This window comes from Gorilla gorilla, chromosome 2 (genome assembly GCF_029281585.2).
Source record: "Gorilla gorilla gorilla isolate KB3781 chromosome 2, NHGRI_mGorGor1-v2.1_pri, whole genome shotgun sequence".
Lineage (NCBI taxonomy): Eukaryota > Metazoa > Chordata > Mammalia > Primates > Hominidae > Gorilla > Gorilla gorilla.
In genome coordinates this window covers 42,619,159-42,647,030 of record NC_086017.1, presented here as the reverse complement: position 1 = coordinate 42,647,030, position 27,872 = coordinate 42,619,159, and the positions used below count along the sequence as shown (strand labels likewise).

The 27,872-nt window shown below is 44.2% G+C and overlaps 1 protein-coding gene and 1 pseudogene across 13 annotated transcripts in view; both read right to left on the bottom strand.

The window, feature by feature from the left end:
- Positions 1–3,878: 3,878 nt before the first annotated feature.
- Positions 3,879–27,872, bottom strand: part of CNOT10 (CCR4-NOT transcription complex subunit 10) — an 88,353-nt gene continuing 64,359 nt past the window's right edge. For 4 of the 13 annotated variants that reach the window (XM_004033800.2, XM_004033799.2, XM_004033801.2 and 1 more), the window contains 6 exons: positions 18,166–18,279; positions 14,877–15,007; positions 13,258–13,293; positions 12,939–13,066; positions 7,793–7,868; positions 3,879–4,297 (listed from right to left, as the gene is read on the bottom strand). In XM_004033800.2, the coding sequence (XP_004033848.1) occupies positions 4,143–4,297; positions 7,793–7,868; positions 12,939–13,066; positions 13,258–13,293; positions 14,877–15,007; positions 18,166–18,279 (640 nt within the window). In that variant the 3' untranslated portion in view covers positions 3,879–4,142. The other 9 variants (XM_055383359.1, XM_055383361.1, XM_019024652.2 and 6 more) reach the window with 5 other exon arrangements.
- On the bottom strand, positions 23,435–27,202 carry LOC129532690 (protein SGT1 homolog; annotated as a pseudogene).

Below are 27,872 nucleotides of genomic sequence, written 5' to 3'. Positions count from 1 at the left end.
CCACCTACCAGGTTCACCTGATTCTCCTGCCTCAGCCTCCCGAGTAGCTGGGATTACAGGCACCCGCCACCACGCCCAGTTAATTTTTATATTTTAGTAGAGACGGGGATTTCGCCATATTAGCCAGGCTGGTCTTGAACTCCTGACTTCAAATGATCCACCCGCCTTGGCCTCCCAGAGTGCTGGGATCACAGGCGTAAACCACCAAACCTGGCCAAAAGCCTTTTTGTATAGATAGGGTTGTTACTAGAAAGGGGTCCCGATCTAGACTCCAAGAGAATTCAGAAAGACTTCAGCGTAAGTCTGTAAAGTGAAAGCAAGTGTATTAAGAAAGTAAAGGAATAAAGAATGGCTACTACACAGGCAGAACAGCCCTGAGGGCTGCTGGTTGCCCATTTTTATGGTTATTTCTTGATGATGTGCTAAACAATGGGTGGATTATTCATGTTTCCCCTTTTTAGACCATATAGAGTAACTTCCCAATGTTGCCATGGCATTTGTAAACTGTTATGGCGCTGGTGGGAGTGTAGCAGTGAGGATGTCACTCTCATCGCCATCTTGGTTTTGGTGGGTCTTAGCTGGCTTCTTTACTGCAACCTGTTTTATCAGCAAGGTCTTTATGACCTGTATCTTGTGCTGCCCTATCTCATCCTGTGACTTAGAATGCCTTAAGCCTTAACCACCTGGGAATGCAGCCCAGCAGCTTTCAGCCTTATTTTACCCATCTCCCATTTAAGATGGAGTTGCTCTGGTTCCAACCCCTCTGACAGAGTTACCTCAGTTAGCAGAGGTGGCTTTAACAAAATGGGGCAGGAAAAATAGGTGGGAAGAAGCCTTCCTGGCTATGGGAACCAGTATGAGTCCAGACACAGAGGTGAAGAACTTATATTTAATTTGCTGGGCTCTGCTGACAGTAGGCAGTGGAAGGAAAAGCTGAGCTGCTGGAACATTAATCTGAAAACACTGAATTGGCCTCCCTTAGGATGTGGAGGGCTATGCCAGCAACTGCAGCAGACATGGTTATGACATCTTTGCCAGGCTTCCCTGCAGCTTAGGATGGCTCCACGACATGATGTGACAAAAGAGATGTTAAGCTCAAGGCTGCTGGGGTTTCTAAGTTTTGTTCCAGACAGTCTCCCATCAAGATTAGCTAGTTTTTGCCCTATTTTTCTTGCCTTCAATGTTGATGTGATACTGGAATATCTTGTGACTATGGAAACAAATGCCCAAATGCTGAGGACAGTGGCATGGAAAAACAGCTGAGTCCTGGATGGCATCACGGGACACTAGAACCCAGGCCAGCAGCTGCCTTCATATCCCCTTCTCAAGTGAGAGAAAAATAATCTTTGTTTAAGTCACAGACCTATTTTTTGCTACTTGCAGCCAAATATAGTCTTATTTAATATAGGACCTGCCCTACCCTTACTAGGTATTACCTGCTTTCCCATAAACAAACCAGCATGCAGAGAAAGTTCTAATTTCTTGATTTCTCTAAAGATGTGTTTTATTGAAGTACAATTATAGGGCTTTTCCCCTTCATACTACCATGACTATGTGAGTTCCTAGCGATTTATGAAGTCTGTGGACTCACTCTCCAGAAAATTCCCAGGCTAAGCAATTCTGCTCATTTGAGTGGGTCTCACAGTACTGTTGTCGGTCTGGAGTATGGGAAAGCAGAGACGGCAGACTTAAACCAACAGCAGTGCAGATTACGGGTCCTATGGTCCTACTTAGAAGGGGCTTCAAGAGGTCCAAGGAAGCTAGGCTATCTCTGCTTTCTGTGTCCACCTGTAAAGATCTACTCTGTGTACAAAACAACTACAATGTGGCACTCGATCAATGGAGCCCCTAAATCCATCCATCCATGTTTAAAAAGAGGATATTCTCCCCTTCTTTGAGTCTGTTGGCAATGCCTATCTCAGTCACGAATACTCAGTTCTAGCATGTATCATTACCTGAGTTCCGCTTCCTGTCAGCAACAGAATAATTCAGATAGGCTGGGCTCGATGGCTCACACCTGTAATCCCAGCATGTTGGGAGGCTGAGGCGGGCGGACCACCTGAGGTCCGGAGTTCGAGACCAGCCTGACTAACGTGGAGAAACCCCCATCTCTACTAAAAATACAAAATTAGCCAGACATGGTGGCGCATGCCTGTAATCCCAGCTACTCTGGAGGCTGAGGCAGGAGAATCGCTTGAATCTGGGAGGCGGAGGTTGCGATGAGCCGAGATCGTGCCATTGCACTTCAGCCTGGGCAACAAGAGCAAAACTCCGTCTCAAAAACAAAAAACAAAAAACAAAAAACGGCCAGGTGCAGTGGCTCACGCCTGTAATCCTAGCACTTTGGGAGGCTGAGGCGGGCGGATCACAAGGTCAGGAGTTCCAGACCAGCCTGACCAACATGGTGAAACCCCGTCTCCACTAAAAATACAACAATTAGCCAGGCGTGGTGGTGGGCACCTGAAATCCCAGCTACTCAGGAGGGTGAGGCAGGAGAATCACTTGAACTCGGGAGGCAGAGGCTGCAGTGAGCCGAGATTGTGCCACTGCACTCCAGCCTGGGAGACAGAGCAAGACTCCGTCTCAAAGGAAAAAAAAAAGAATAATTCAGACAAAGTTTCAGATAAATCAGTGCTTATCCACACACTTGTCTCTCTAGTTCTGAAACTGAGGTAACATGTAGATTCAGCTAATGTGTCTCCAACTAGGGAAGTGAAGCATTGTGACGTTAAGGGATATTCCTAAATGGCAAGCTTTGATGAATCTACCAAACACCATCTTAACTAGGGGGACACCCAATTTACTAGAGCAAATCCACATTGTCTTTTGTTTGTTTGAGACAGGGTCTCACTCTGTCACTCAGGCTGGAGTGCAGTGGTGCCATCATAGCTCACTGCAGCCTTGAATTCCTAGGCTCAAACAATCCTCCCACCTCAGCCTCCAGAATAGTTAGGACTACTGGCATGGGCCACCATGTCCAGCTTTTAAAAATGTTTCAGAGACAGAGTCTTGCTATGTTGCCCAGGCTGGTCTTGAACTCCTCAAGTGATCCTCCCGCCTTGGTCTCCCAAAACATTGGGATTACAGATGTGAGCCACTGCACCCACTTGTATTGTTTTTTTCCGCCTACTTAATGTTAGTGTATATCCATCCTATTGGCAAATTTTGTCAACGTCAATCGCACAACACATAACTGTCTCTTGGGAAGAAGCTATTAAATTCTTGTTTGCATTTGCAAAAGGGTTAGTAATGAACCTTGAACTGCCTGCCAGCAGACTCCAGAACCTAGGAGAGTGAACAAGGCCAGTACACTGAACCCTGTTGTATTTGCACTTTTTAAGCAAATGATTCCTAACAGATCAGTTGTGTCTTTTTTTTGAGGCAGTCTTGTTCTGTCGCCCAGGCTGGAGTGCAATGGTGCAATCTCGGCTAACCGCAACCTCGACCTCCTAGGTTCAAGCGATTCTCCTGCCTCAGCCTCCTGAGTAGCTGGGACTACAGGTGTGTGCCACAATGCTTGGCTAATTTTTGTATTTTTAGTAGAGACGGGGTTTCACCATGTTGGCCAGGCTGGTCTCAAACTCCTGACCTCAAGTGATCTGCCCACCTCAGCCTCCCAAAGTGCTGGGATTATAGGGATGAGCCACTGTGCCTGGCCCAGTTGTATCTTCTTAACCTAATTTCTCAACACATTTTCTGGTCTTTTCAGTCATAACTAGACATAAAACACATCAACTCTCTTTCCCTCCCCTTCACCCCCAGGTCAGCTTCTGAACTGGCTATTTTATCTACTGCTGATGTTCTTTGTCAATTTTTGAATGTTAACACAAAACCTCAGATGCTAAAATAATCTAATAGTCAATAAAAGTGTATAAGACTTCTGATAAAATTATGTTTTAATTGCCTATGGCATATATTACATAATGGCTCAAAATTAATAGTCTGGCTGAAATTAAGAAAAACAGCTGATGATGACTTAGTAAATCCTTAATTTTAAGTAAGCTTTTGGCCAAAAGTCAGGGGTAGAATTGTCTCAAAATTAACAGCCTTCACCATCTTTTATTCATTCTGCTGTGATACAACTAAAATGGCCAGTAAATACTCCCCTGGGTCTCAGGTAACAGTTTTCCAAAAGTGAAGTATCACTTTCTCTGCACAGTGGTGAAAGCCGGCATTTGGATGGGCTGGATCGGGTGGACAGGCTGAAACACTGGCTTCTTTCTCACTTCAGAGTGTGTTTTCACTGCAGGGAGCAGCTGATTCCTTTTGATGATCTGTAAGGCCAGCTGAGTATTACCTATAAAAACACTTCCCATTAAAAAACAAAGCACAGAACAATACTACCACACACAAAGCAAGACATGAAAATCCTGCTGGGGAGGTAAAAGATGATCTAGAAGAGCTGTCATCTGCAGCCTTGGCTGTATACTGGAATCCCATAAAGCCTCCATCTTATCCCCAGAAATTCTGATTTAAGCGATGTAGGGCATGGCCCGGGCAATGGAATTTTAAAAAGCTTCCCAGTGATTCTAAGGTATAGCCCAGGTAGAGAGCTTGTTATAGGTGGGCTGTATAAAAGAAATGATCATCTGGGAGGGTTGGTTCATGCCTGTAACCCTAGCACTTTGGGAGGCCGAGGTGGGCAGATTGCCTGAGCTCAGGAGTTCGAGACCAGCTTGGGTACCATGGTGAAACCCCGTCTCTACAAAAAAATACAAAAATTAGCTGGGCGTGGTGGTGCATGCCTGTAGTCCCAGCTACTTGGGGGGCTGAGGCAGGAGGGCTGCTTGAACCTGGGAGGTCAAGGCGGCAGTGAGCCAAGATCACGCCTGCAGGCGTGCCTACATTCCAGCCTGGGTGACAAAGTGAGACCCTGTCTCAAGACAGACAAAAAACAATGAAACAATCTAGGGCAATGCACTAACCCTAATCACATCTTTAAGGAGGCTAAGGCCCGCTGGGTGCCAGGCACTAAAGACCCCTTCTTCAGCTATTAAAAAAAAGGGAGCCTTGTTAAGAGTTCCCAAGGTCAACAAGGAGTTATGCCTTAGAATATTGGGTTTTTTTTTGAGACAGAGTCTTGTTCTGTGGCCCAGGCTAGAGTGCAGTGGGGCGATTACGGCTCACTGCAACCTCCATCTCCCAGATTCAAGCAATTCTCCTGCCTCAGCCTCCAGAGTAGCTGGGATTACGGGCATGAGCTACTGTGCCCAGCCTTTTTAAAATTTTTTATTTTTCAAAAAAGAGACAGGGTCTCACTATGTTGCCCAGGCTGGAGTGCAGTGACTGTTCACAGGAGCAATACTGCACACTATAGCCTTGAACTCTTGGCCTTAAGCAATCCTCCCTCCTCAGCCTCCAGAGTAGCTAGGACTCCACGCTTGGCTGTGACTTCATTTATGTCCCTTTTTTTTTGAGATGGAGTCTCGCTCTGTCGTTCAGACTGGAGTTCAGTGGCACGATCTCAGCTCAGTGCAACCTCTGCCTCCGGATTCAAGCAATTCTCCTGCCTCAGCCTGCTGAGTAGCTGGAACTACAACTGCATGCCAACACGCCCAGCTAATTTTGTGTATTTTTAGTAGAGACGGGGTTTCACCATGTTAGCCAGGATGGTCTCGATCTCCTGACCTCATGATCTGCCCGCCTCGGCCTCCCAAAGTGTTGGGATTACATGCATGAGCCACCGCACACGGCCTATTTCTGTCCCTTCTAATCTCTCTCATTCATGTCTCTTTTCTACTTCATGCTATCTCATATTTAGAGCCAACAGCCTTTCTTCTAGTGAGATACATCTTGGAGATCGTATATGCCCTAGAGGGATGACCTGAATTTATGTTTGAATAAATAATTCTCAGCAAGAACTGGCTTACTGTAAAACTTGTTAATATGTGTTCAAAATACTATGGTGTATAACTCAAAGCAACTGCATTCTAACTCATGTTCTCAGTCATTTAGCTGCCTAGGAGAAAGGTTAATTAATAGTGATTAATTATAATTAAGTGTCTGAAGTTATGATTCTGTATTTTCTCAGATAAAAGGAGATAAGCTTAACTTGTAAGGAGTATTTGTAGGATACCAAAAACTCCCTAACTATATCTATCAATTTATCTATTTATCTATCTATCTAGATAGATAGATATAGGTATTTATTATTATTATTATTTGAGACAGGGTTTCACTCTGTCGCCCAGATTGGAGTGCAGTGGTGTGTCTCGGCTTGCTGCAACCTCCCACCTCCCAGGCTCAAGCAATTCTCCTGCTTCAGCCTCCTAAGTACCTGGATTACAGGCATGCGCCACCACACCTGGCTAATTTTTGTATTTTCAGTAGAGATGGGGTTTCACCATGTTGGCTAGGCTGGTTTCGAACTCCTGACCTCAAATGATCCACCCGTGTCGGCCTCCCAAAGTGCTGGGATTATAGGCGTGAGCCACTGTGCCCGGCCTATTATTATTTTTTTAGACAAGGTCTCATTCTGGCATGATCTCAGTTCACTGCAGCCTCAACCTCCAGGACTCAAGTGATCCTCCAATCTCAGCCTTTCCAGTAGCTGGAACTACAGGCGCACACCACCACACCCAGCTAATTTTTGTATTTTTTGTAGAGATGGGGTTTTGCCATGTTGCCCAGGCTGGTCTTGAACTCCTGAACTCTGGTGATCAGCCCACCTCAGCCTCCCAAAGTGCCAGGATTATAGGCATGTGCCACTGCGCCCAGCTCCTAACTATATTTTTATGTAGAAGAATTTGATGGGTCGTCCGCTCTGGCTCACGCCTATAATCCCAGCACTTTGAGAGGCCGAGGCAGGCAGATCACCTGAGGTCAGAAGTTCAAGACCAGCTTGGCCAACGTGGTGAACCCGGTCTCTACTAAAAATACAAAAATTAACCAGGCATGTTGGTGGGCGCCTGTAATCCCAGCTACTTGAGAGGCTGAGACAGGAGAATCTCTTGAACCTTGAACCCAGGAGGCGGAGGTTGCAGTGAGCTGAGATAGTGCCACTGCACTCCAGCCTGGGTGACAGAGCGAGACTCCATCTCAAAAAAGAAAAAAAAAAAGAATTTGATGGGTCACCTATCTTCAAGGAAGGCAAATTTCTGACTCTGAAGAGAAAAAACAGACATTAAAAATCTCAGCCTTGCCGGGTGCGGTGGCTCAGGCCTGTAATCCCAGCACTTTGGGAGGCCGAGGTGGGCAGATCATGAGGTCAGGAGATCGAGACCATCGTGGCCAACACGGTGAAACCCTGTCTCTACTAAAAATACACAAAATTAGCTGGGCGTGGTGGCGGGCACCTGTAGTCCCAGCTACTCAGGAGGCTGAGGCAGGAGAATGGCGTGAACCCGGGAGGCGGAACTTGCAGTGAGCCGAGATCGCGCCACTGCACTCCAGCCTGGGCAACAGAGCAAGACTCTGTCTCAAAAAAAAAAAAAAAAATCTCAGCCTTGGCTGAGCATGGTGGCTAATGCTTGTCATCCCAGCTACTAGGGAGGGTAAGATGGGAAGATTGCTTGAGCCCATGAGTTCGAGAGCACCCTGGGCAACAAAGCGAGACCACATCTCTAAAAAAAATTTAAAAAATTAGTTGGGCTCAGTGGCGTGCACCTGTAGTCCCAGCTACCTGGAAGGCTGAGGTGGGAAGGCTGCTTAAGCCCAGGAGTTTGGAGGCTGCAGTGAGCTCTGATGGTACCACTGCACTCCAGCCTGGGCAACACAGTGAGACCCTGTCTCCCAACCAAAAAATCTCAGGCTCTTTCAAGGGATAAAGTCCTAAACAGAGAGAATTACTCACCATTCTGCAGTTCAAGGTAGACTGCCAGCAAGATGGCCTCAGGGGGCACCTCTTTAGGATGGATCATTGAAGCCGCCTTTGCTCAAAACAGAAAGATGCCCGTGAAAAAACAAAAGCTTAAGATACACACTCCAAGTACATCTGCCAACCAACAAGGTAACAAACTTATTCAAGCTCATTCCCACGTGACTTCCTAGGGACTACCTGTTGTTCTGCTCTGATGAGCCTCAGTTCCTTTTGTCTTAAAACCTACCAATTAAGCTAGACATGTAATACTCTGGGTTTTGAGATGGGTGACTGGACACCCCGATACTACAGTCAACCATCCAATTCTGCTGGTGGCTTTCACAACAGACACATACAGTTGCAATTACATCAAAATCTGCATGCCCATTTGTTTTCCTAAGTAACACTTCAGTATTACAAACTGTTAAGTTGTCAATGTCAGGAATAATAATTCAAACTTATAGTAATACAGAAAAAACGTACCACGTAGCATGTTTGATGTCTCCATTCTTAAGGACTGAAACACAGTTCAATTTAGTCCAATAAAATAATTTACTAGTTTAGGCAACATGCTGCCCTTAGATCTGAGTAAGAGCCATAGCATCAGCCAGCAGTTTCTCTCTGATCCAGTCCTGAAGAAGGAAGCCTGGACTGCTCTGGACAGAAGTGCTGAAATTACAGGTTTATTTCCTCAGTCTGGGCCTCTTTGAGCTCCAGCCAAAATATTCCTCACCTTATTATCAACTTGTACTTCCCCATCTGGTTTTAGTTGCTCATTGCTTCCAGACAGCTCTGCCTCTTCTCTTAATCTAATCAGATAACAGACTTCTACAAATACTTATTGAACAGAGGTGGGTATGGAGATAAGACAGGGGCGTCCCCTGATAATAAACAAGCATGCAAATAACTAACAATAATCCAAACACAGTTACGTAAATGCCAGGGAGAAAGGCAGTGAATGTGCTGTGAATATGGAGAGAAAGAAAGAAGTTTCTTTCAAACAGAGCTTTGGGGTAAGGGAGGCCTGTTTTAGTCCTTGCAGGGTAGATATCTCACAGGTAGAAAATGGGGAGAAATGGTACTGAAGGTAGCAGCTTCAACGTGGGAGATGTTGGGGAAGACCAGAAACGTGTACTAGGTTGGTTTCTGGCAGCATTAGGAGAAATCTCAGACTAGCGGGGCATGTTGCCCAGAGCATGTGCTTCTAAGAAGTTCCTCATGAATGAGGTGGGGAGGCTTTTATTCCTCTCGCCACAACACTGAGGTATAACAACTCTTTTCAGAAAATGAGATTTTATATATTCTAAGCCTAGCTTTCTAGGCAAGCTGTATAGGCAAGATCGTCTTTATACCATTTTGTGGATTTTTTTTCTTTTTGAGACGGAGTTTTGCTCTTGTTGCCCAGGCTGGAGTGCAATTGCACGATCTAGGCTCACTGCAACCTCCGCCTCCTGGGTTCAAGCGATTCTCCTGCCTCAGCCTCCCAAGTAGCTGGGATTACAGGCTCCTGCCACCACGCCCGGCTAATTTCTTTTATTTTTAGTATAGACGGGGTTTCATCATGTTGCCCAGGCTAGTCTTGAACTCCTCACCTCAGATGATCCCCCCACCTTGGCCTCCCAAAGTGCTGGGATTACAGACGTGAGCCACTGTGCCCGGCCCATTTTGTGGATAGTAAAATCTCTATTTTCCATCCAAGTGGCTAGTAACACATTTTATTTACTGTTTTTTGCAATGACCAGTCTGAAGCTTTTTTTAAAATACAAGAATTCAAGGCAACATCTTTATGATACTTAATGGCATTTTGCTTACTGGCTGTTCAGAATGGTTAGTGGTGGGCAGGCAACCTTGGAAACATCTACTCGGAGCCCTTTCCAACTCTTCACATCACTGTTCTTCCCTCCCAGGCAGGGTGGGCCTCCCAATTAACAAAGGTCCAGCCATTGGATTAACCTAAAAACCAAGGGACCAAAACAAAACCCCCTTCAGACCCCGAACCAGGCCTGACCCCATCTGTCTCTCCCAGCGTGGCAGCAGCCATGGCCACCTGCTGTATGAGAACCTCAGCTGGACTGTACACACTGTAACTTTAGATCAAAAGCTCTCTTTGCTGCAGTGACTGGGGTCTGGGGGCACTTTGAGAGGGGCTGCTCAACACCCTAGCCTTGCTACTGAGAAGAGTGAAACATTTTAACTCTTACTGGTTTAACTCATACACTCAATGCCTAGATAATATCAAACATGTTACCCTGGACAGCCTGTCACTTAACTTTTCTGATTTGGGATCAGAAATGCTGACCAGATGCCACTAAGTTGACTAAATAGAATTTGTAGTTATTTTTCACATGGTAAAGCATCATCACTTCTAGGCACAAGAAGGCTGCTTACATAAGCAGGAACCTATGTGAAAACCACATAGGTTTTTTTTTTTTTTTTTTTTTTTGAGACAGAGTTTCGCTATTGTTGCCCAGGCTGTAGTCCAATGGCGCGATCTCGGCTCACCACAACCTCCACCGCCTGGGTTCAAGCAATTATCCTGCCTCAGCCTCCCGAGTATCTGGGGTTACAGGCATGTGCCACCACGCCCAGCTACTTTTTGCGTTTTTAGTAGAGACAGGATTTCTCCATGTTGGTAAGGCTGGTCTCGAACTCCTGACCTCAGGTGATCCGCCTGCCTCGGCCTCCCAAAGTGTTGGGATTACAGGTGTGAGCCACTGCGCCCGGCTGAAAGCCACCCTATCTCCTGAGAAGAGGTTTAATATCGACTTTAGTTGCTGTGGCAAGCATGTGGGGATGTGGGCCTTCTCATCTGCTGCTGGAGAATGTACCATTTGATACAAACTTTCTATATCAGAAGTCTTAAAATCCTGCATATCCTCTGACCATGCAATTCCCTTTTTAGGAAGGTGTCTCCTAACTGCAAAGGTCTACAAGCAAGGGCAAGATTGTAGTATGTCTGCTTATGTGCAGTCTTATTCCCATGGCTTAGCTCAGAAGTAAGTGCTCAACAGATATTTGCTGGATGAATGTCCTCTTGAGGAATTATTTCTAATTTTGTGAGATTCCTCTGGGGCTGCCAATGGTGGTACCCAGTCCCCTACTACAGGTATGGCTCAATGCCCATGATTGGTCCAGGGATTGGCAGGTGACCTACTAAAGAGATCCAATCAAAATCTTCCTTGAAGCTTCATGATGCACCATTTCAGTGGTAGAATTCAGAGGTTTATTTTAGTTGTATATTGCCAGTAGCTTTCTTTAGTGTGTATGGAGTTTCTCTAGTATTGGCTTTCTGAAAGGTGGATTTATAATTCACTTTTTTTTTTTTTTTTTTTTTTTGCCCGGGCTGGAGTGCAGTGGCGCGATCTTGGCTCACTGCAAGCTCCACCTCCTGGGTTCATGCCATTCTCCTGCCTCAGCCGCCCCAGTAGCTGGGACTACAGGCACATGCCACCACGCCTGGCTAATTTTTTTGTATTTTTAGTAGAGACGGGGTTTCACCGTGTTAGCCAGGATGGTCTTGATTTCCTGACCTCATGATCCGCCCGCCTCGGCCTCCCAAAGTGCTGGGATTACAGGCAAGAGCCACCGTGCCCGGCCTATAATTCACATTTTGAAAAAAGATTTACACAATTCAAAATTTAAAAGCACCTGGGCACGGTGGCTCACACCTGTAATCCCAGCACTTTGGGAGGCTGAGGCGGGTGGATCACCTGAGGCCAGGAGTTCGAGACCAGCCTCAACATGGAGAAACCCCGTCTCTACTAAAAATACAAAATTAGCCGGGCATGGTGGTACATGCCTGTAATCCCAGCTACTCGGGAGGCTGAGGCAGGAGAAGTGCTTGAACCCGGGAGGCGGAGGTTGTAGTGAGCCGAGATTGCGCCATTGCACTCCAGTCTGGGCAACAAGAGCGAAACTCCGTCTCAAAAAAAAAAAAAAAAAATTAAAAGCATAACAGTATACAGCGAAAAGTCTCCCATTCTACTGCTCCAGCCATGTAGTATTCATCCTGCCACCCCAACAACTAATGTTTGCAGTTTCTTGGTGTGTCCTTTCAGAGATCTTTTATGCATGTATACAGGGTTATACAGAAACTGTTTCACACCTTGCTGTTTTCATTTAGTATGTCTTGGACATCTTTCCATTTTAGTACCTAGAGTTTATAGCTGCATTGTCTTCAACTGTACAGATGCACTATTATTTATATAAGTGATCTTTTAGACAGTTTTCCATCTTTTGGAATTTTAATAATTAAAACTGTCAAGTTACTTCTTCATCTTTTTTTTTGGGGGGGACAGGGTCTCACTCCAGTTGCCCAGGCTGGAGTGCAGTGGCATGATCTTGGCTGACTACAGCCTCGACCTCCCAGGCTCAGGTAATCCTCCTACCTCTGTCTCCTAAGTATCTGGGACTACAGGAATGCACCACCATGCCTGGCTAATTTTTGGTATTTTTAGTAGAGACAGGGTCTCATTATGTTGCCCAAGCTGGTCTCAAACCCCTGGATTCAAGTGATCTGCCTGTCTCAGCCTCCCAGAGTGTGGGATTACAGATGTGAGCCACTGTGCCCGGCCCCAAGTTGCTTTTTATTCTGCTGATTTGAAATTTAAACATTCTTTTTTTTTTTTTTTTGAGACGGAGTCTCGCTCTGTTGCCCAGGCTGGAGTACAGTGGCACAATTTTGGCTCACTGCAACCTCCGCCTCCCGGATTCAAGCGATTCTCCTGCTTCAGCCTCCCGAGTAGCTGGGACTACAGGTGCGTGCCACCAACCTGGCTAACTTTTGTATTTTTAGTAGAGATGGGGTTTCACCATATTGGCCAGGCTGGTCTCAAACTCCTGACCTCATGATCCGCCTGCCTCGGCCTCCCAAAGTGCTGGGAGGCATGAGCCACTGTGCCTGGCAAAAAAAATTTTTTTTAAAAATAAAATCATCAAGAAGAACTTTCCATTAAGTGTCTAGGTTCATTTACAATGCTGATTAGTTGTTTACCTTGCAAGAATATTTTTATATCTGGGAAAGTGATATTCCAATATTTAACAAACTGATCAGATGCCTCAAACAAAGTAACAAAAAATATAAACGTCAAACTTGTGTTGGCTGCTTTACAAGGTTCAGTTCCTCCCACTCTGGACTCACCTGGTGGAGACACTTTCGGGCTTTGTCATATTCGCTCCTCAGGCAGTAAGCGCTGCCAAGGTTGAACAGCATCACAGTCCTGGCAGAGTTGACGGAACTGGGGTAGCACTGAGGGGCCCGCTTACCAGCTGGGGAAAAAGAGTGTAGACACTGGTGAAGAGGCCGTGCCAACAGCAAGGGAGCAACCCAATCTATCGCCTTGAGGAGCCACTTGGCACAGCAGTATTCCTCAGGCAGAAAAACGAACACAGAAGATTTAGAATCTAAATTTTTGGGATGCAGGCCAGGCTACTTAAGTATCACAAAACTTCTTACTTACAGGATTCCATTGCTTCATTTTCACCTTTGTCTGATCCTACAAAAACACGAAAATAAATCTGAGGGGCAGAACAACAGAGCATATTTTCTTTTTTTTCTCCTCGGGCTCAGAAGGTAGAGGGCATATTTTTTCTTTTCTTTTTTTTTTGAGATGGAGCCTCGCTCTGTTGCCCAGGCTGGAGTGCAGGGGCGTGATCTGGGCTCACTGCAACCTCCGCCTCCTGGATTCAAGCGATTCTCCTGCCTCAGCCTCCTGAGTAGCTGGGATTACAGGCATGTGCCACCATCCCTGGCTAGTTTTTGTATTTTTAGTAGAGACGGGGTTTCACCATGTTGGTCAGGCTGGTTTTTTTTTGGAGATGGAGTTTTGCTCTTGTTGCCGCCCAGGCTGGAGTGCAATGGCATGACTCACTGCAACCTCCGCCTCTTGAGTTCAAGTGATTCTCTGGCCTCAGCCTCCTGAGTAGCTGGGATTACAGGGGCATACCACCATGCCTGGCTAATTTTGTATTTTTAGTAGAGACAGGGTTTCACCATGTTGGTCAGGCTGGTCTTGAACTCCTGACCTCAGGTGATCCACCCACCACAGCCTCCCAAAGTGCTGGGATTACAGGCGCGAGCCACTGTGCCCAGCTGAGAGCATATTTTCTAAAAACCTAACTTTATTTATGAAATGGAAATTTAATATAAAGCAATTTATTTACTTTTCATGTAGTGGAGATTCCATTAAAAAATGCCAGAATGCTACCACCCACCACCATCTCAAACCTGAGCACTAATCTTGAGTAAAATGAATGTCACATAGCTTTAATTATTTAATTTTTTTTTTTTTTCTTCAGACAGAGTCTTGCTCTGTCACCCAGGCTGGAGTGCAGTGGCGTGATCTTGGCTCACTGCAACCTCCACCTCGCGGGTGCAAGCGATTCTCCTGTCTCAGCCTCCTGAGTAGGTGAGATTACAGGCTTGCGCCACCACGCCCTACTAATTTTGTATTTTTGGTAGAGACGCGGTTTCACTATGTTGGCCAGGCTGGTCTTGAACTCCTGACCTCAGGTGATCTGCCCGCCTCGGCCTCCCAAAGTGTTGGGATTACAGGTGTGAGCCACTGCACCCGACAATTATTTAGAAATTTAGCAATGACTTAAAACAAACTTTTTTTTCTTTCCTTATTTTTAAAATAGAGACAGGGTCTCACCAGGTTGCCCAGGCTGGTCTCGAACTCTTGGGCTCAAGTGACCCTCCTGCTACAGCCCCCCAAAGTGCTGGGATTACAGGTGTGAGCCACCACGCCTGGACTAAAACTGACTCTTGAATGCAATATTTTTACTCCCCTGTGGATTTTAGAATCACTCCAAAGGAAAACAAATAGTATCAGAACCAAAATTAACTATTCTAACAGTACCAGCCTTTCAAAAGTGAGAATTTAGATGATGTGATCATTCACTCTCAGGTCTACTTAGCAAACAACTGCTACAAAGTAAGTACAGACAAAAATGTGGAAAGCCAACCTAAAACTTTCTTCTCATTACCACCATGCCCTTAAATTTCCACACATCCTGAATTATGACAGAAGGGAAATGGAAACAGTGACCAGTTCTGATCAAAGATGTCCTCATTAACCTTGGTCCTGCTCATTTGAAGAGATCCCTAAGGAGACATCAGTGACATTCTCCGGGTTCAAGTGAGTAATGGCATCAGATATTCTGTCGAGAGAGATGAGGGCTTCTGCAGCATATAAATGTCCCAAAAACCTAAAATGAAAAAACAGATTCCAAACTGAAAAGTACAACATCACAAAAATACCCAATGTAAAATAATGCTGGGTATATTATGTTATTACACATTGGATATATGTCTCATATTTCATGTCCTTAAATTGAAATCTAAATTTATTTAGGTAAAACGAATCAACTGGCTGGGTGTAGTGGCTCATGCCTTTAATCTCAACACTTCAAGAAGCCTAGGTGGGTGGACTGCTGAGTCCAGGAGTTTGAGAACAGCGTGGGCAACATGGCAAAACCCTATCCCTACAAAAAAAATACAAAAATTAGCTGGGCGTGTGGTGGCATACACCTGTAGTCTCAGCTACTCAGGAGGCTGAGGTGGGAGAATCACTTAAGCATGGGAGACTGAGGCTGCAGTGAGCAGTGATCATGCCACTGCACCTCAGCCTGAATGACAGAGTGAGACGCCATCTCAAAAAAATAAAAATAAAAATTAAGATCGATCTCCTGATCTCGTGATCCGCCTGTCTCGGCCTCCCAAAGTGTTGGGATTACAGGCGTGAGCCACCATGCCCAGCTTTTTTTTTTTTTTTTTTTAACTGGGGACCTTTTGATCTACTCAAAATCTTAATGACTTTCTACACAAGAACAACAACAACACAAACTAAACTTTTATAGTTTTAAAACTCTCCAGGTTGAGCACGGTGGCTCACGCCTGTAATCCCAGCACTTTGGGAGGCCAAGACGGCAGATCACCTGAGATTGGGAGTTCGAGACCAGCCTGACCAACATGGAGAAACCCCATCTCTACTAAAAATACAAAATTAGCCGGGCGTGGTGGTGCATGCCTGTAATCCCAGCTACTTGGGAGGCTGAGGCAGGAGAATCACTTGAACCCGGGAGGTGGAAGCTGTGATGAACCGAGATCACGCCATTGCACTCCAGCCTGGGCAATAAGAGCAAATACAAAAAGTAGCCAGGTGCGGTGGCTCATGCCTGTGAAACTCCGTTTCAAAAAAAGAAGAAAAAAAAAAAGAAATTAGTAGGGCATAGTGGCGTGCACCTGTAATCCCAGCTACGCAGGAGGCTGAGGCAGGACTGGGGAGGCAGAGGTTGCAGTGAGCTGAGATCATGCCACTGCACTCCAGCCTGGGCAACAGAGTGAAACTGTCTCAGAAAAAGAAAAAAAATTAGCCGGGTGTGGTGGTGGGCTCCTGTAATCCCAGCTACTCGGGAGGCTGAGGCAGGAGAATCGCCTGAACCCAGACAGTGGAGGTTGCAGTGAGTTGAGATTGTGCTACTGCACTCTAGTGTGGGTGACACAGAGAGACTCAGTCATACACACACACACAAAGTCCAGTTCTCTCATAATGGCCGTATACACCACAATCTGAACACCAGCATCAGCTACAATTCCCAACATTGGCATTTTGAGTTGGGCAATGATAAGGATGGAAGGTACTTTAGAGGCAACCCAAATGCCTTGAACTGAAAATTAGGATCTTCCCCATCTCCAGGCCTGAATATTGGACAAGATTTTCTTGCAGAAGAGCAGGAGCTCCCTTATATTTGAATTGTGACAAAGTCTCTTATATAGTTGAATGATTTATTACTTTTTTTTGAGATGGAGTCTCACTCTGTCACCCAGTTTGGAATGCAGTGGTACAGTCTTGGCTCACTGCAGCTTCTGCCTCCCAGGCTCAAGCAATTCTTGTGCCTCAGCCTCCCGAGTAGCTGGGATTACAGGAGTGTGCCCCCATTCCCGGCTAATTTTCATATTTTCAGTAGAGATGGGGTTTCACCATATTGGCAGGGCTGGTCTCCAACTCCTGACCTCAAATGATTTGCCCACGTAGGCCTCCCAAAGTGCTGGGATTACAGGTGTGAGCCACTGCGCCTGGCCTTAATTACTTTAAAAAAAAAAAAACCAAACACTAGGTATGTTTGGGGATCACTAAAAAGCCAAAGAGTAAGTAGTTATATTTTGGCATTTGTAAGTATACACCTATACGATGAATGAAAGAACTGTTCTAATGTTGTGCAGAATACTCGTGGCTTTTGATAAAATTTCCAGGATCAGCACCATACAAAAATTCAAGCTGTATTTTATTTTTATTTTTTGAGAGGGAGTCTTGCTGTGTCACTCCGCCTGGAGTGCAACGGTGCAACCGTGGCTCACCGCAACGTCCGCCCCCCAGGCTCAAGTGATTCTCCTGTTTCAACTTCCCAAGTAGCTGGAATTATGGATGCCTGCCACCATGCCTGGCTAATTTTTGTATTTTTAGTAGAGATGGGGTTTTACCACGTTGGCTGGGCTGGTCTCAGACTCCCGACCTCAAATGATCTGCCTACCTCGGCCTCCCAAAGTGCTGGGATTACAGGCATGAGCCACCACACCTGGCCTGTATTTTACTCAATTTTGGTAAAAGAAAAGATAATGTGCTTTGAAAAGTTTTAGAATGACAATGATATTAATGAAGAAGTATTTGCAGTTTGACTAAAACTAGCTGATTCTGGAATGATACAGTAGCTTGGAAAGATTTTTCAAATTCTTGTCTATTTTTTTTTTTTTTTTGAGACAGAGTCTTGCTCTGAAGCCTAGGCTGGAGTGCAGTGGTGCGATCTTGGCTCACTGCAACCTCTGCCTCCTGGGTTCAAGTGATTCTCCTGCCTCAGCCTCCTGAGTAGCTGGGATTACAGGTGCCCGCCACTACGCCCAGCTAATTTTTTGTATTTTTAGTAGAGGCAGGGTTTCACCATGTTGGCCAGGCTGGTCTTGAACTCCTGACCTCGTGATTTGCCTGCCTCGGCCTCCCAAAGTGCTGGGATTACAGGCGTGAGCCACCGCGCCTGGTCCCTCCAAGTAGATTTATCACATTGACCAAACTCCTTTTTTTGTAGGTCTTCTCTCTGAGGACTTGACTTATTTGGAGAATTAAAGTGCTGCAGTGAAGCCTAGAAGTGGACACTAGAGTCCGAAGTTTTTGTCTCCTAACGCTCAGTACAGCACAAGTGAAAACATTTTCACTGCCGAGGCATGGGTTAAAAAACGTTCTTTTAAACAGTTGCTTTCCTTACAAATATATATTCCACTGGAGGAGTCAAAAGAAGCAACATAAACCACAAACCAAGGAGAAACCTCAAAACTAAAGAAACCAGGGACACACAGGGCAAGTCACACTTACTTAAGAGATCCTGACAGCTTGGGCTGCTGAAGAAGCTTATCTGCATGATTCAAAGCCATAAGGTTATCACCCAAAGCCAGAGCCACGTAGGCACTGCAAGCAAGTATGGAGCACCTATAACACAAAAGGGAAGGGGCCGAAAATCTCATTTTAAACATTGATAATGGTTATATTTGCTAAATAGGAAGAAATGTCCTTTAGCTGTGACAATCTGGACACCAGGAAAGAGGAGAGGAAGCCACGGTACTAATGGTAAGAATTAGATTGATGCATAAAACAATTCTGAAACACAGTTTGGCTATTTACATAAGTCATCTTTAGCTTTCATCCAATTGACCCACATCCCCAACAAAATAACCAATGGATTACAATACATAGCCTGTATGTATGTATGTATGTATGTATGTATATATGTATAGATAAATACACACACACACACACTATATATATATATATATATATATATATATATATATATAGCCTGAGAACTAACTTCCATAGAAGTTTGCTTTTAATAACCTAGGAATAAAGCTATAGAATGAGATCTTATTCTTTCTACATATATTTGTGATATGCTAAGAAATAATTAACTTACTAAAGCATTCATTTACTTTAAATGTTCTTTTCTCAACCAATTAAGTCTACAGTTCTTGCTAAACCACAGTATCAAGAGTAACTAAAAAGTTTTATTCACACAGTTACCATTCTTCTAAAGGAATACTGAAGGAAAAAAAACAGGTTAAACAAACATATGTGAAGACAACATTTAAGTTACATTGATTTTGCTAAGTTGGATTGGAAATCTAAGTTTCTATAATATTTGGTTTTCTACTTCACAGACAGCTCATTTAAAACAAGTCTGGTTAAAGACTTAATACTAATAGATCACTTGAATGTTAAACAACTGCTCCACAAAGCAATCTTAAAATAAACCCTTGTCAAATAGAAATGAAGTCTGAATGGCTAACCACAAATGACCTGACTCAGATACAGGGTTTTGAGTTATGTTTACAAATTACAATACACATATGTATCATTAAGTGCATTCAGGTTGTAATTTTAGTCTAAGGAAGAATGCAACCAGTATATCACCACAGAGTTTTGAAATGTTCTGAAATCCTCTGACTAGAAATGGCTCTTCCTATAAAAAGCACAGCTGGGCAAATTCAAAAGTATTCTGTTTCCTCTTCACTTGCTAACTTTTGGTTCCTAGAATCTTAGAAAACTACCCTAGAATTTGGTTCCTAGAATCTTAGAAAGGCAGCCCCTCAACTCTTAACAACACAGAAAAGTAGAGTGGTCCTGGAGAAGCATAACAAAATTGAGGTTTATGCCTTATACTACCATGGGAGGGCTGAAAGACTGTCTAGTGTGGTTCCTTGTTTAACTGATGTGGAAACAGAGACTCAAAGTGAGTAAACATAGTCTTTAGCTTAGTGTGTGATTAGTTAGGACTAACATTTGACATTGTAGACTCCCAATCCGCTGTTCTTCCCATCCAATCACATTGCTTCTTTATTAACTCACAAGACCACTTACAAAAAACATAACAGAAAAGATTCTTGTACATTATAATTTTCTAAGTTCTAGGCATACACAACATAGGTATTCTAACTTGTCTTTTTAAACAGGTAGAAAAAGTTTAATCCAAACGCAAGTTTATATTTTGTCCCTGAGTATATAATTTTAAATCTGACCCTTATTACAGATGATAGTAATTTGAGAGCAAGCAAGCAGTGCCACTTTCAAAGGAATTTTCCTGGCAAGCCTACTATCAATATTTCTGGCTCTTCAACAGCTGGCTTTACCAGCAAGGTTGTCTCATGGCCACAGTCCCTACAATGAACCCTCCCCATGAAGGAAGACTCAGGGACCAGAGGCAGGAGGCTAGTTATCTCTCATCTTCAGAAGAATGTTAGTAGTTAGGTCTGTGTGGCAAGACTGGTGACTTAATTTCTCCTTTTGGCTTATTTGTATTTTTAATTTTAAAATGGCAATGACATTCATTCATTCAAGAAGTATACTGAGTAACTACAACATATCAGATATGTACTACTTATGAACAAAAAAAGACTATTAAAGGTCCGGTCTCTGGAGGCTCAAGAAGACCATTAGTGGCTGGGTGCGGTGGCTCATGCCTGTAATCCCAGCACTTTGGGAGGCTGAGACAGGCCGATCACCTGAGGTCGGGAGTTCGAGACCAGCCTGATCAACATGGAGAAACCCCATCTCTACTAAAAATACAAAATTGGCTGGGTGTGGTGGCGCATGCCTGTAATCCCAGCTACTTGGGAGGCTGAGGCAGGAGAATCGCTTGAACCCGGAAGGTGGAGGTTGCGGTAAGCTGAGATCATGCCATTGTGCTCCAGCCTGGGCAACAAGAGTGAAACTCCGTCAAAAAAAAAAAAAAAAATTAGTTCAGGGCCTATGTGAATGACAGTTACAACATTTAGTATCTTTTTTTTTTTTTTTTTCTTTTGAGACGGAGTCTTGCTCTGTTGCCTGGGCTGGAGTGCAGTGGTGCAATCTCGGCTCACTGCAACCTCTGCCTCCTCGGTTCAAGCTATTCTCCTGCCTCAGCCTCCCAAGTAGCTGGGATTACAGGCGCCCGCCACCATGCCCAGCTAATTTTTTGTATTTTTTTAGTAGAGATGGGGTTTCACTATGTTGGCCAGGCTGGTCTCAAACTCCTGACCTTGTGATCTGCCCGCCTCGGCCTCCCAAAGTGCTGGGATTATAGGCGTGAGCCACTGCACCCGGCCCGATATCCATTTTCATATGTGACTCTGCCAAAGGTCAGTGTAAAACATAAGCTTCTTAAAAGCAGAAGCACACATCTGTGGTTTCCTACACAGACTAGAGCAATATCTCACATAGACAGTAGGTGCTTAATAAGTATTTGTTAAAGAAACACAGCTTTCAACATTTTAAATCTGCTTCTCCAGACCCCCACCTTTCCTGTTGGTAGGTCACTTTGCTAATGAAGCCAACTCTTTTCCAGCTCCCACAAACGGGACTTTTCCTGCATGATCTAGGTCCTAGAGTCTAGGACAAGACCCACTTCAGGCAGGCTTGCTGGGAAATGCCTGCCCTGGCCTCTCCCGACAGTAGGTGGGCTATTACTGCTCCAGCCCACTGTCAAACCCACTTTGGGTCCAGAAATCAGTCATGTAAGATTTGCAGCAGGATTCTGTTTCCCAGGAAGCCCAAACTATAATTACGTACAATATAAAAATCTGCTTTCTTCAAATTCTAAATTGAAACAGGGTAAAAGACTATAAAAAATAATCATTCAATTAAAAGTTCTCAACTGTGAATATGAAACTTTAGGGCTGACATGCTGATTAAGAGCCATCAGGATTAAGCAAGTTTCATTGCCTGAAACTCAAACCAACATTTATGCTCCCTTCTCTTGGTGCGTTACAATCCATCCTCTCATCACTCATCCTCCTTTTCCTCTTAGAAAACACCGCACTCTGCACAATTCCTGCAGACTGCTAACGCTAGAAGCACACATGGCTCTACTGAGCCCCCAGAGAATCACTTTACTTTTGATAGTTACTACTTAAAATATTGTCCCCACCCCCACTTCCTCGAGTCACTGTCCAATCTGCTTTACCAATCACTCAGTGGATCTGACAGTTCATCAGACTGGAAGAACTATACCTCAAGGGAAGAGACACTAGCTTTTCCCCCCTGTGGAGGATCTGACAAAACCCCACTCTCCCCTTCACATGCTGAAGGAACTAGCTCTAGGTCCCCAGAATGCCAATCCTTGGAAAAGAAGATAAAAAAAGAAGAAAAAAAAAAAAAAAAAAAAGGAAAGGAAAAGAAAGGAGTAAACATTTTCTTCAAGCACCAAGTTACAACAAGCTATGCAAGACTAGGCATTAAAATTTGTCAAGCCATAGATCCTGTGAGTTAAAGAAATCTAAACCAAATATCTGAAATAGTTTAACCCTATTTAAAAAGGCTAAAATTAGGGTAAATCCAGTCAGTCACCATTTGTCAAAGGAAAATAAATTTACAAAGTAGCCTCACAGCAAACATTTGAAAAATTTGCTTAAAAAATGCAATAATGATACAAAAAGTTACACAGGCGTGGTGGCACATGCCTGTGATCCCAGCTACTTCGGAGGCTGAGGCAGGAGAATTGCTTGAACCTGGGAGGCAAAGGTTGCAGTGAGCTGAGATCATGCCATTGCACTCCAGCCTGGGCAACAAGAGCGAAACTCCGTCTCAAAAAAAAAAAAAAAAAGAAAAGAAAAAAGAAAATAAAAATAAAAAATCTAATAATGTAATTTCTTTTCTTTCCTTTTTTTTTGATACAGAGTTTCGCTCTTGTCACCCAGGCTAGAGTGCAATGGCATGATCTCTGCTCTCCACAACCTCCACTTTCCGGTTGCAAGTGATTCTCCTGTCTCAGCCTCCCGAGTAGCTGGGACTACAGGCGTGCACCACCACACCCGCCTAATTTTGTATTTTTAGTAGAGATGAGGTTTCAGCATATTGGCCGGGCTGGTCTCGAACTCCTGACCTCAGGTGATCCGCCTGCCTTGGACTCCCAAAGTGCTGGGATTACAGTCGTGAGCCACCATGCCCGGTTAATGTAATTTCTTTCAACAAACTTGAGTATGGGAAAGTACACACTAAATATCTATTTTTTTTTTTTTTTGTAATGGTCCTTGGAGAGCAGGGCTACCCCACAGGCAGTATGCCCAGAGTAGCTGAGATTTTTAAATTTCAAAAGAGGCCAGGCACGGTGGCTCATGCCTGTAATCCCAGAACTATGGGAGGCCGAGGAAGGCTGATCACCTGAGATTAGGAGTTTGAGACCAGCCTGACTAACATGGCGAAACCCCGTCTCTACCAAAAATACAAAAATTAGCTGGGTGTGGTGGTGCATGCCCCTGTAGTCCCAGCTACTCAGGAGGTCGAGGCAGGAGAATTGCTTGAACCCAGGAGGCAGAGGTTGCAGTGAGCAGAGATCACACCACTGCACTCCAGCCTGGAAAACAGAGCAAGACTCCGTCTCAAAAAAAAAAAAAAAAAAGTAAAATAAATAAATAAATATATATATATACACACACATATATATACACATATATACATATATATATATACACATATATGTATATATATTTTTTTTGAGATGGAGTCTCGCTCTGTCACCCAGCCTGGAGTGCAGTGGCACGATCTTGGCTCACTGCAAGCTCCGCCTCCCAGGTTCATGGCATTCTCCTGCCTCAGCCTCCCAAGTAGCTGGGACTACAGGTGCCCGCCACCATGCCCAGCTAATTTTTTGTATTTTTAGTAGAGATGGGGTTTCACTGTGTTAGCCAGGATGGTCTCGATCTCCTGACCTCATGATCCTCCCACCTCGGCCTCCCAAAGTGCTGGGATTACAGGCGTGAGCCACTGCGCCTGGCCAATAAATAAAATTTCTAAAGAAAAAAATATTAATGCCAACTTGTCTACAATAATCCAAAAAATGTTAAACTTGTCAACCTTCAACTTTTTTTTGAGACAGAGTTTTTTGCTCTTGTTGCCCAGGCTGGAGTGCAATGGCATGATCTTGGCTCACTGCAACCTCCACCTCCTGGGTTCAAGCAATTCTCCTGCCTTGGCCTTCCCAGTAGCTGGGATTACAGGCATGCACCTCTATGCCCAGCTAATTTTTGTATTTTTTGTGTGTGTGTGTGTGAGAGCAAATTAATTTATTTAGTACTTTTTCCATTCCATATCATCAGGATTGATTTCAACTTTCCTTTTACCTACATCAGACCAGCTGGTACTCAAAACTGTACCATCAGACTCCCATAAAGGATCTGTTCATGGCACATTTCACTTCATCAGAACCATCTGAATAGATCTGCTGAAATAATCTGTTTAAAGCTGCATCTCCCTCCAACTTTTCATTATTTTCTTCTTCTTTGATTTTACCCACTAATTTATCCCAATTTCTTGTATAAGGAGATGATGATGGATGTAGGTGCTTTACACCTGCTATGAATTGTTTTGGTGTAGGCACATCTCCTTGCCCCTCTAGCTTTTCCCATCTCACAGCCTCTGGCTTTTTCAGTTTAATTTCAATCTTGGTTGAAACTACTTTAAATGTGCTCTGTTCTGGTATTATAGGATGAAGTTCCAGTTTCAAATTGTAATCCTCTCCAAAGGAAGTTTAACCAAAGCAGACAATTCCTTTTCTGAAAATTCCACATTTACATCATTCTTTGAACATTCTTGATCATAAGTGTAATGACTACTTGCGATTCTGTTTGATACCAGTCATACCTGATTTTTCACTGATGAGTCCACACCTCAGATTCTGGGCCATTCTGAGCTTCTTGACATCTTTTAATCCAGACACTGAAATTAGCATCTGCACTATCTAATTTTTGTCCTTCTGTAAAAATTTCTAGGGCAGCAACATAGTTTTTTTCATAGTATTCACATGTTCCTTTTCTCAACATAGTGGTGGAATTATTTGGATTGAATTCGAGAGACTTCTTTCCATCAGCAACAGCAACACAGTAATTACCAAGAAGAATGTGACAATAAGCTCTTTGACACTAATATTATGCATCATTTGGTTTCTGTTCCAAAGCCTTAGTCAGCTCCTCTAATGCCGCCTGGGGGTCCTCGTCGATTAGAGTATCCAAGAAGCTCTGGAAAAACCTCTGGGAAGTTGCAGGTCCTGCTGCAGCTGCCACCATCCTCGTAGTCACTGCTGCTGCCGCCGGAGCTGCTACTATCGCAGTTACCACCTCCGCCACTGCCCAAGGGGGAAACTTCTCAATTTTTGTATTTTTAGTAGAGAAGGGGTTTCTCCATGTTGGTCAGGCTGGTCTCCAACTCCCGACCTCAGGTGATCCGCCCACCTCGGCCTCCCAAAGTGCTGGGATTACAGGCATGAGCCACCACACTCAGCCAACTTTCAACTGTTAAAGTTGAAGTTTAGTTGTTCAATTAGTTTTTAATTTTATCTTCTGTAAACATTTTGCTAATAACAGTTCTGTGCAAAAAGAATCTTATTGACAAACATAGTCCAAATCCAACACAAATAGAAGTTCAACACAAAAAGCTAAAAAAGTTTTATCTTTATCAAATCTAGCATCCCAAAGAACCCAGTCTTATCCTGGGCAGCAAATAAAATATAAAGTCACAGAGACTTAGCATTTTACACATGGACGGGACCTTAAGGTCACCTAATCCAATTGCTTTATTTGACAGAAAAGGAAAAGGCGGCCCACAGGGGTTAAATGATTTATCCACATTAGTGGCCCTGTGGGGTTTCCACAGAGTGGCAGACCACTGAAGAATTTTTTTTTTTTTTTTGAGACGGAGTTTCGCTCTTGTTGCCCAGGCTGTAGTACAATGGCGTGATCTCGGCTCACCACAATCTCCACCTCCTGGGTTCAAAAGATTCTCCTGCCTCAGCCTTCTTGACTAGCTAGGATTACAGGCATGCACCACCACTCCCGGCTAATTTTGTATTTTTAGTAGAGATGGGGTTTCTCTATGTTGGTCAGGCTGGTCCCGAAATCCCAACCTCAGGTGATCCACCTGTCTCGGCCTTCCAAAGTGCTGGGATTACAGTGAGCCATTCCACCTGGCCTGAAGAATTATTTTAACCCTGGTTTGTGATCAATCTGATCACCAGTTCATCTAAATGAGATCCTTGGAGGCAGATGTGAATCATGCCAACGTGAACACAAATTGCTGATAGTGTGAAGGAAATGTCACACAGGTAGGATCCTTCTATGGTAGAGTTCGTTAGATGAACAAGTTTCAGGAGGACCACACTCAGTCGTAAGACTGAAATGGGGCTGGATCTCTAGCAAAAGCAATATAAGATTCAAAAGATTATTAGCCATAATCCTCTTTTAGTTATGTCTTATGGGCTACAATATCACCACTGGGTTAACAAAAGAAGAAATATGGTTTCTTAAGCACACTAAAACTGTCTATAATATTTATGTTATCAACCGTTTGATTCATCTTCTTTTATAAACACTGGACCACAGGAGGTCCCTTTTAACTGAATGGAAAATAATTCACTGACTGTCACATTAGAGTCTGAAAGAACTAATTAAGGTTTATAATTTACACTTGTGGAATAACTGGGCTTAATTAAATTTGCTCCAAACATTTCCTTTTATCCCTTTTGTGGCCTCCCATTTTAGAAATGACCAATTAAAATTTCATTTTCAGGCCAGGTGCTGTAGCTCACGCTTATAATCTCAGCACATTGGGAGGCTGATGTGGGAGAACTGCTTGAGCTCAGCAGTTTAAGACCAGCCTGGGCGATACAGTGAGACTCTGTCTCTACAAAAAAAAAAAAATTAAAAATTAGCAGAGCATGGTGGTGCACATCTGTAGTCCCAGCTACTTGGGACGCAGAGGTGGGAGGGCTGCTTGAACCTGGGAAGTAGAGGCTGCAGTGAGCCAAGATTGTGCCACTGCACTCTAGCCTGGGTGACAGAGCAAGACCCTGTCTCAAAAAAAAAATTTTTTTTCATTTAAATTTTGTATGCTTTGATTTTAATTTCTTGTACAGACATTTCCCATGTTGGCTCCAACATTATTTCCTACCTTTTTCAGTTCTGTTACACTCTTTGTATCAGACTCTTGAATAGCCTCCATTAAGTTCAGCTAATATCACAATCTCAGAACGAATAACAAAGATGTTCTATAATAAGCAACATGTGAGAGTCAGTTCATACCCATGACAGTTATTAAACCACTATGCAACAATGAAATATTGTTATATAGCTGGGCCCACTGGCTCACGCCTGTAATCCCAGCACTCTGGGAGGCTGAGGTGGGCAGATCACGAGGTCAGGAGTTCGAGACCAGCCTGACCAACATGGTGAAACCCAGTCTCTGCTAAAAATACAAAAATTAGCCAGGCCTGGTGGTGCGTGCCTATAATCCCAGCTACTCAGGAGGCTGAGACAGGAGAATCACTTGAACCCAGGAGGTGGAGGTTGCAGGAGCCAAGATCACGCCAGTGCACTCCAGCCTGGGCAACAGAGTGAGATTCTGTCTCAAAAAAAAAAAAAAAAAGAAAAAGAAATATTGTTATATGACTAAATCTATGAAATTACTTCTTTACTCTTTTTTGAGATGGAGTCTTGCTCTGTTGCTCAGGGTGAAGTGCAGTGGTGCGATCTTGGCTCACTGCAACTTCGGCCTCCAGGGTTCAAGCAATTCTCCTGTCTTAGCCTCCTGAGTAGCTGAGACTATAGGCACAGAACACCGCACCCGGCTAATTTTTATATTTTTTGTAGAGATGGGGTTTCACCATATTGGTCAGATTGGTCTCGAACTCCTGACCTCAGGTGATCCACCCACCTTGGCCTCCCACACTGCTGGGATTACAGGCGTGAGTCACTGTGCCCAGGCCTTACTTTTTTGACACAGCTCTTGTCGTCCAGGCTGGTGTGATCTCGGCTCACTGCAGCCTCTATCTTCTGGGCCCAAGCGATCCTCCCACCTTAGTCTCCCAAGTAGCTAGGACTACAGGCGCGCGCCATCATGACCAGACTAAATTTTTTGTAGAGATAAGGTCTCACTATGTAGGCCAGGCTGATCTTGAACTCCTGGACTCAAGGCATCCTTCCACTTTAGCCTCTCAAAGTGCTGGGATCACAAGCATGAGCCACCACACCCAGTTATTTCCCTTCTTCCTCCTTCCCTCCTTT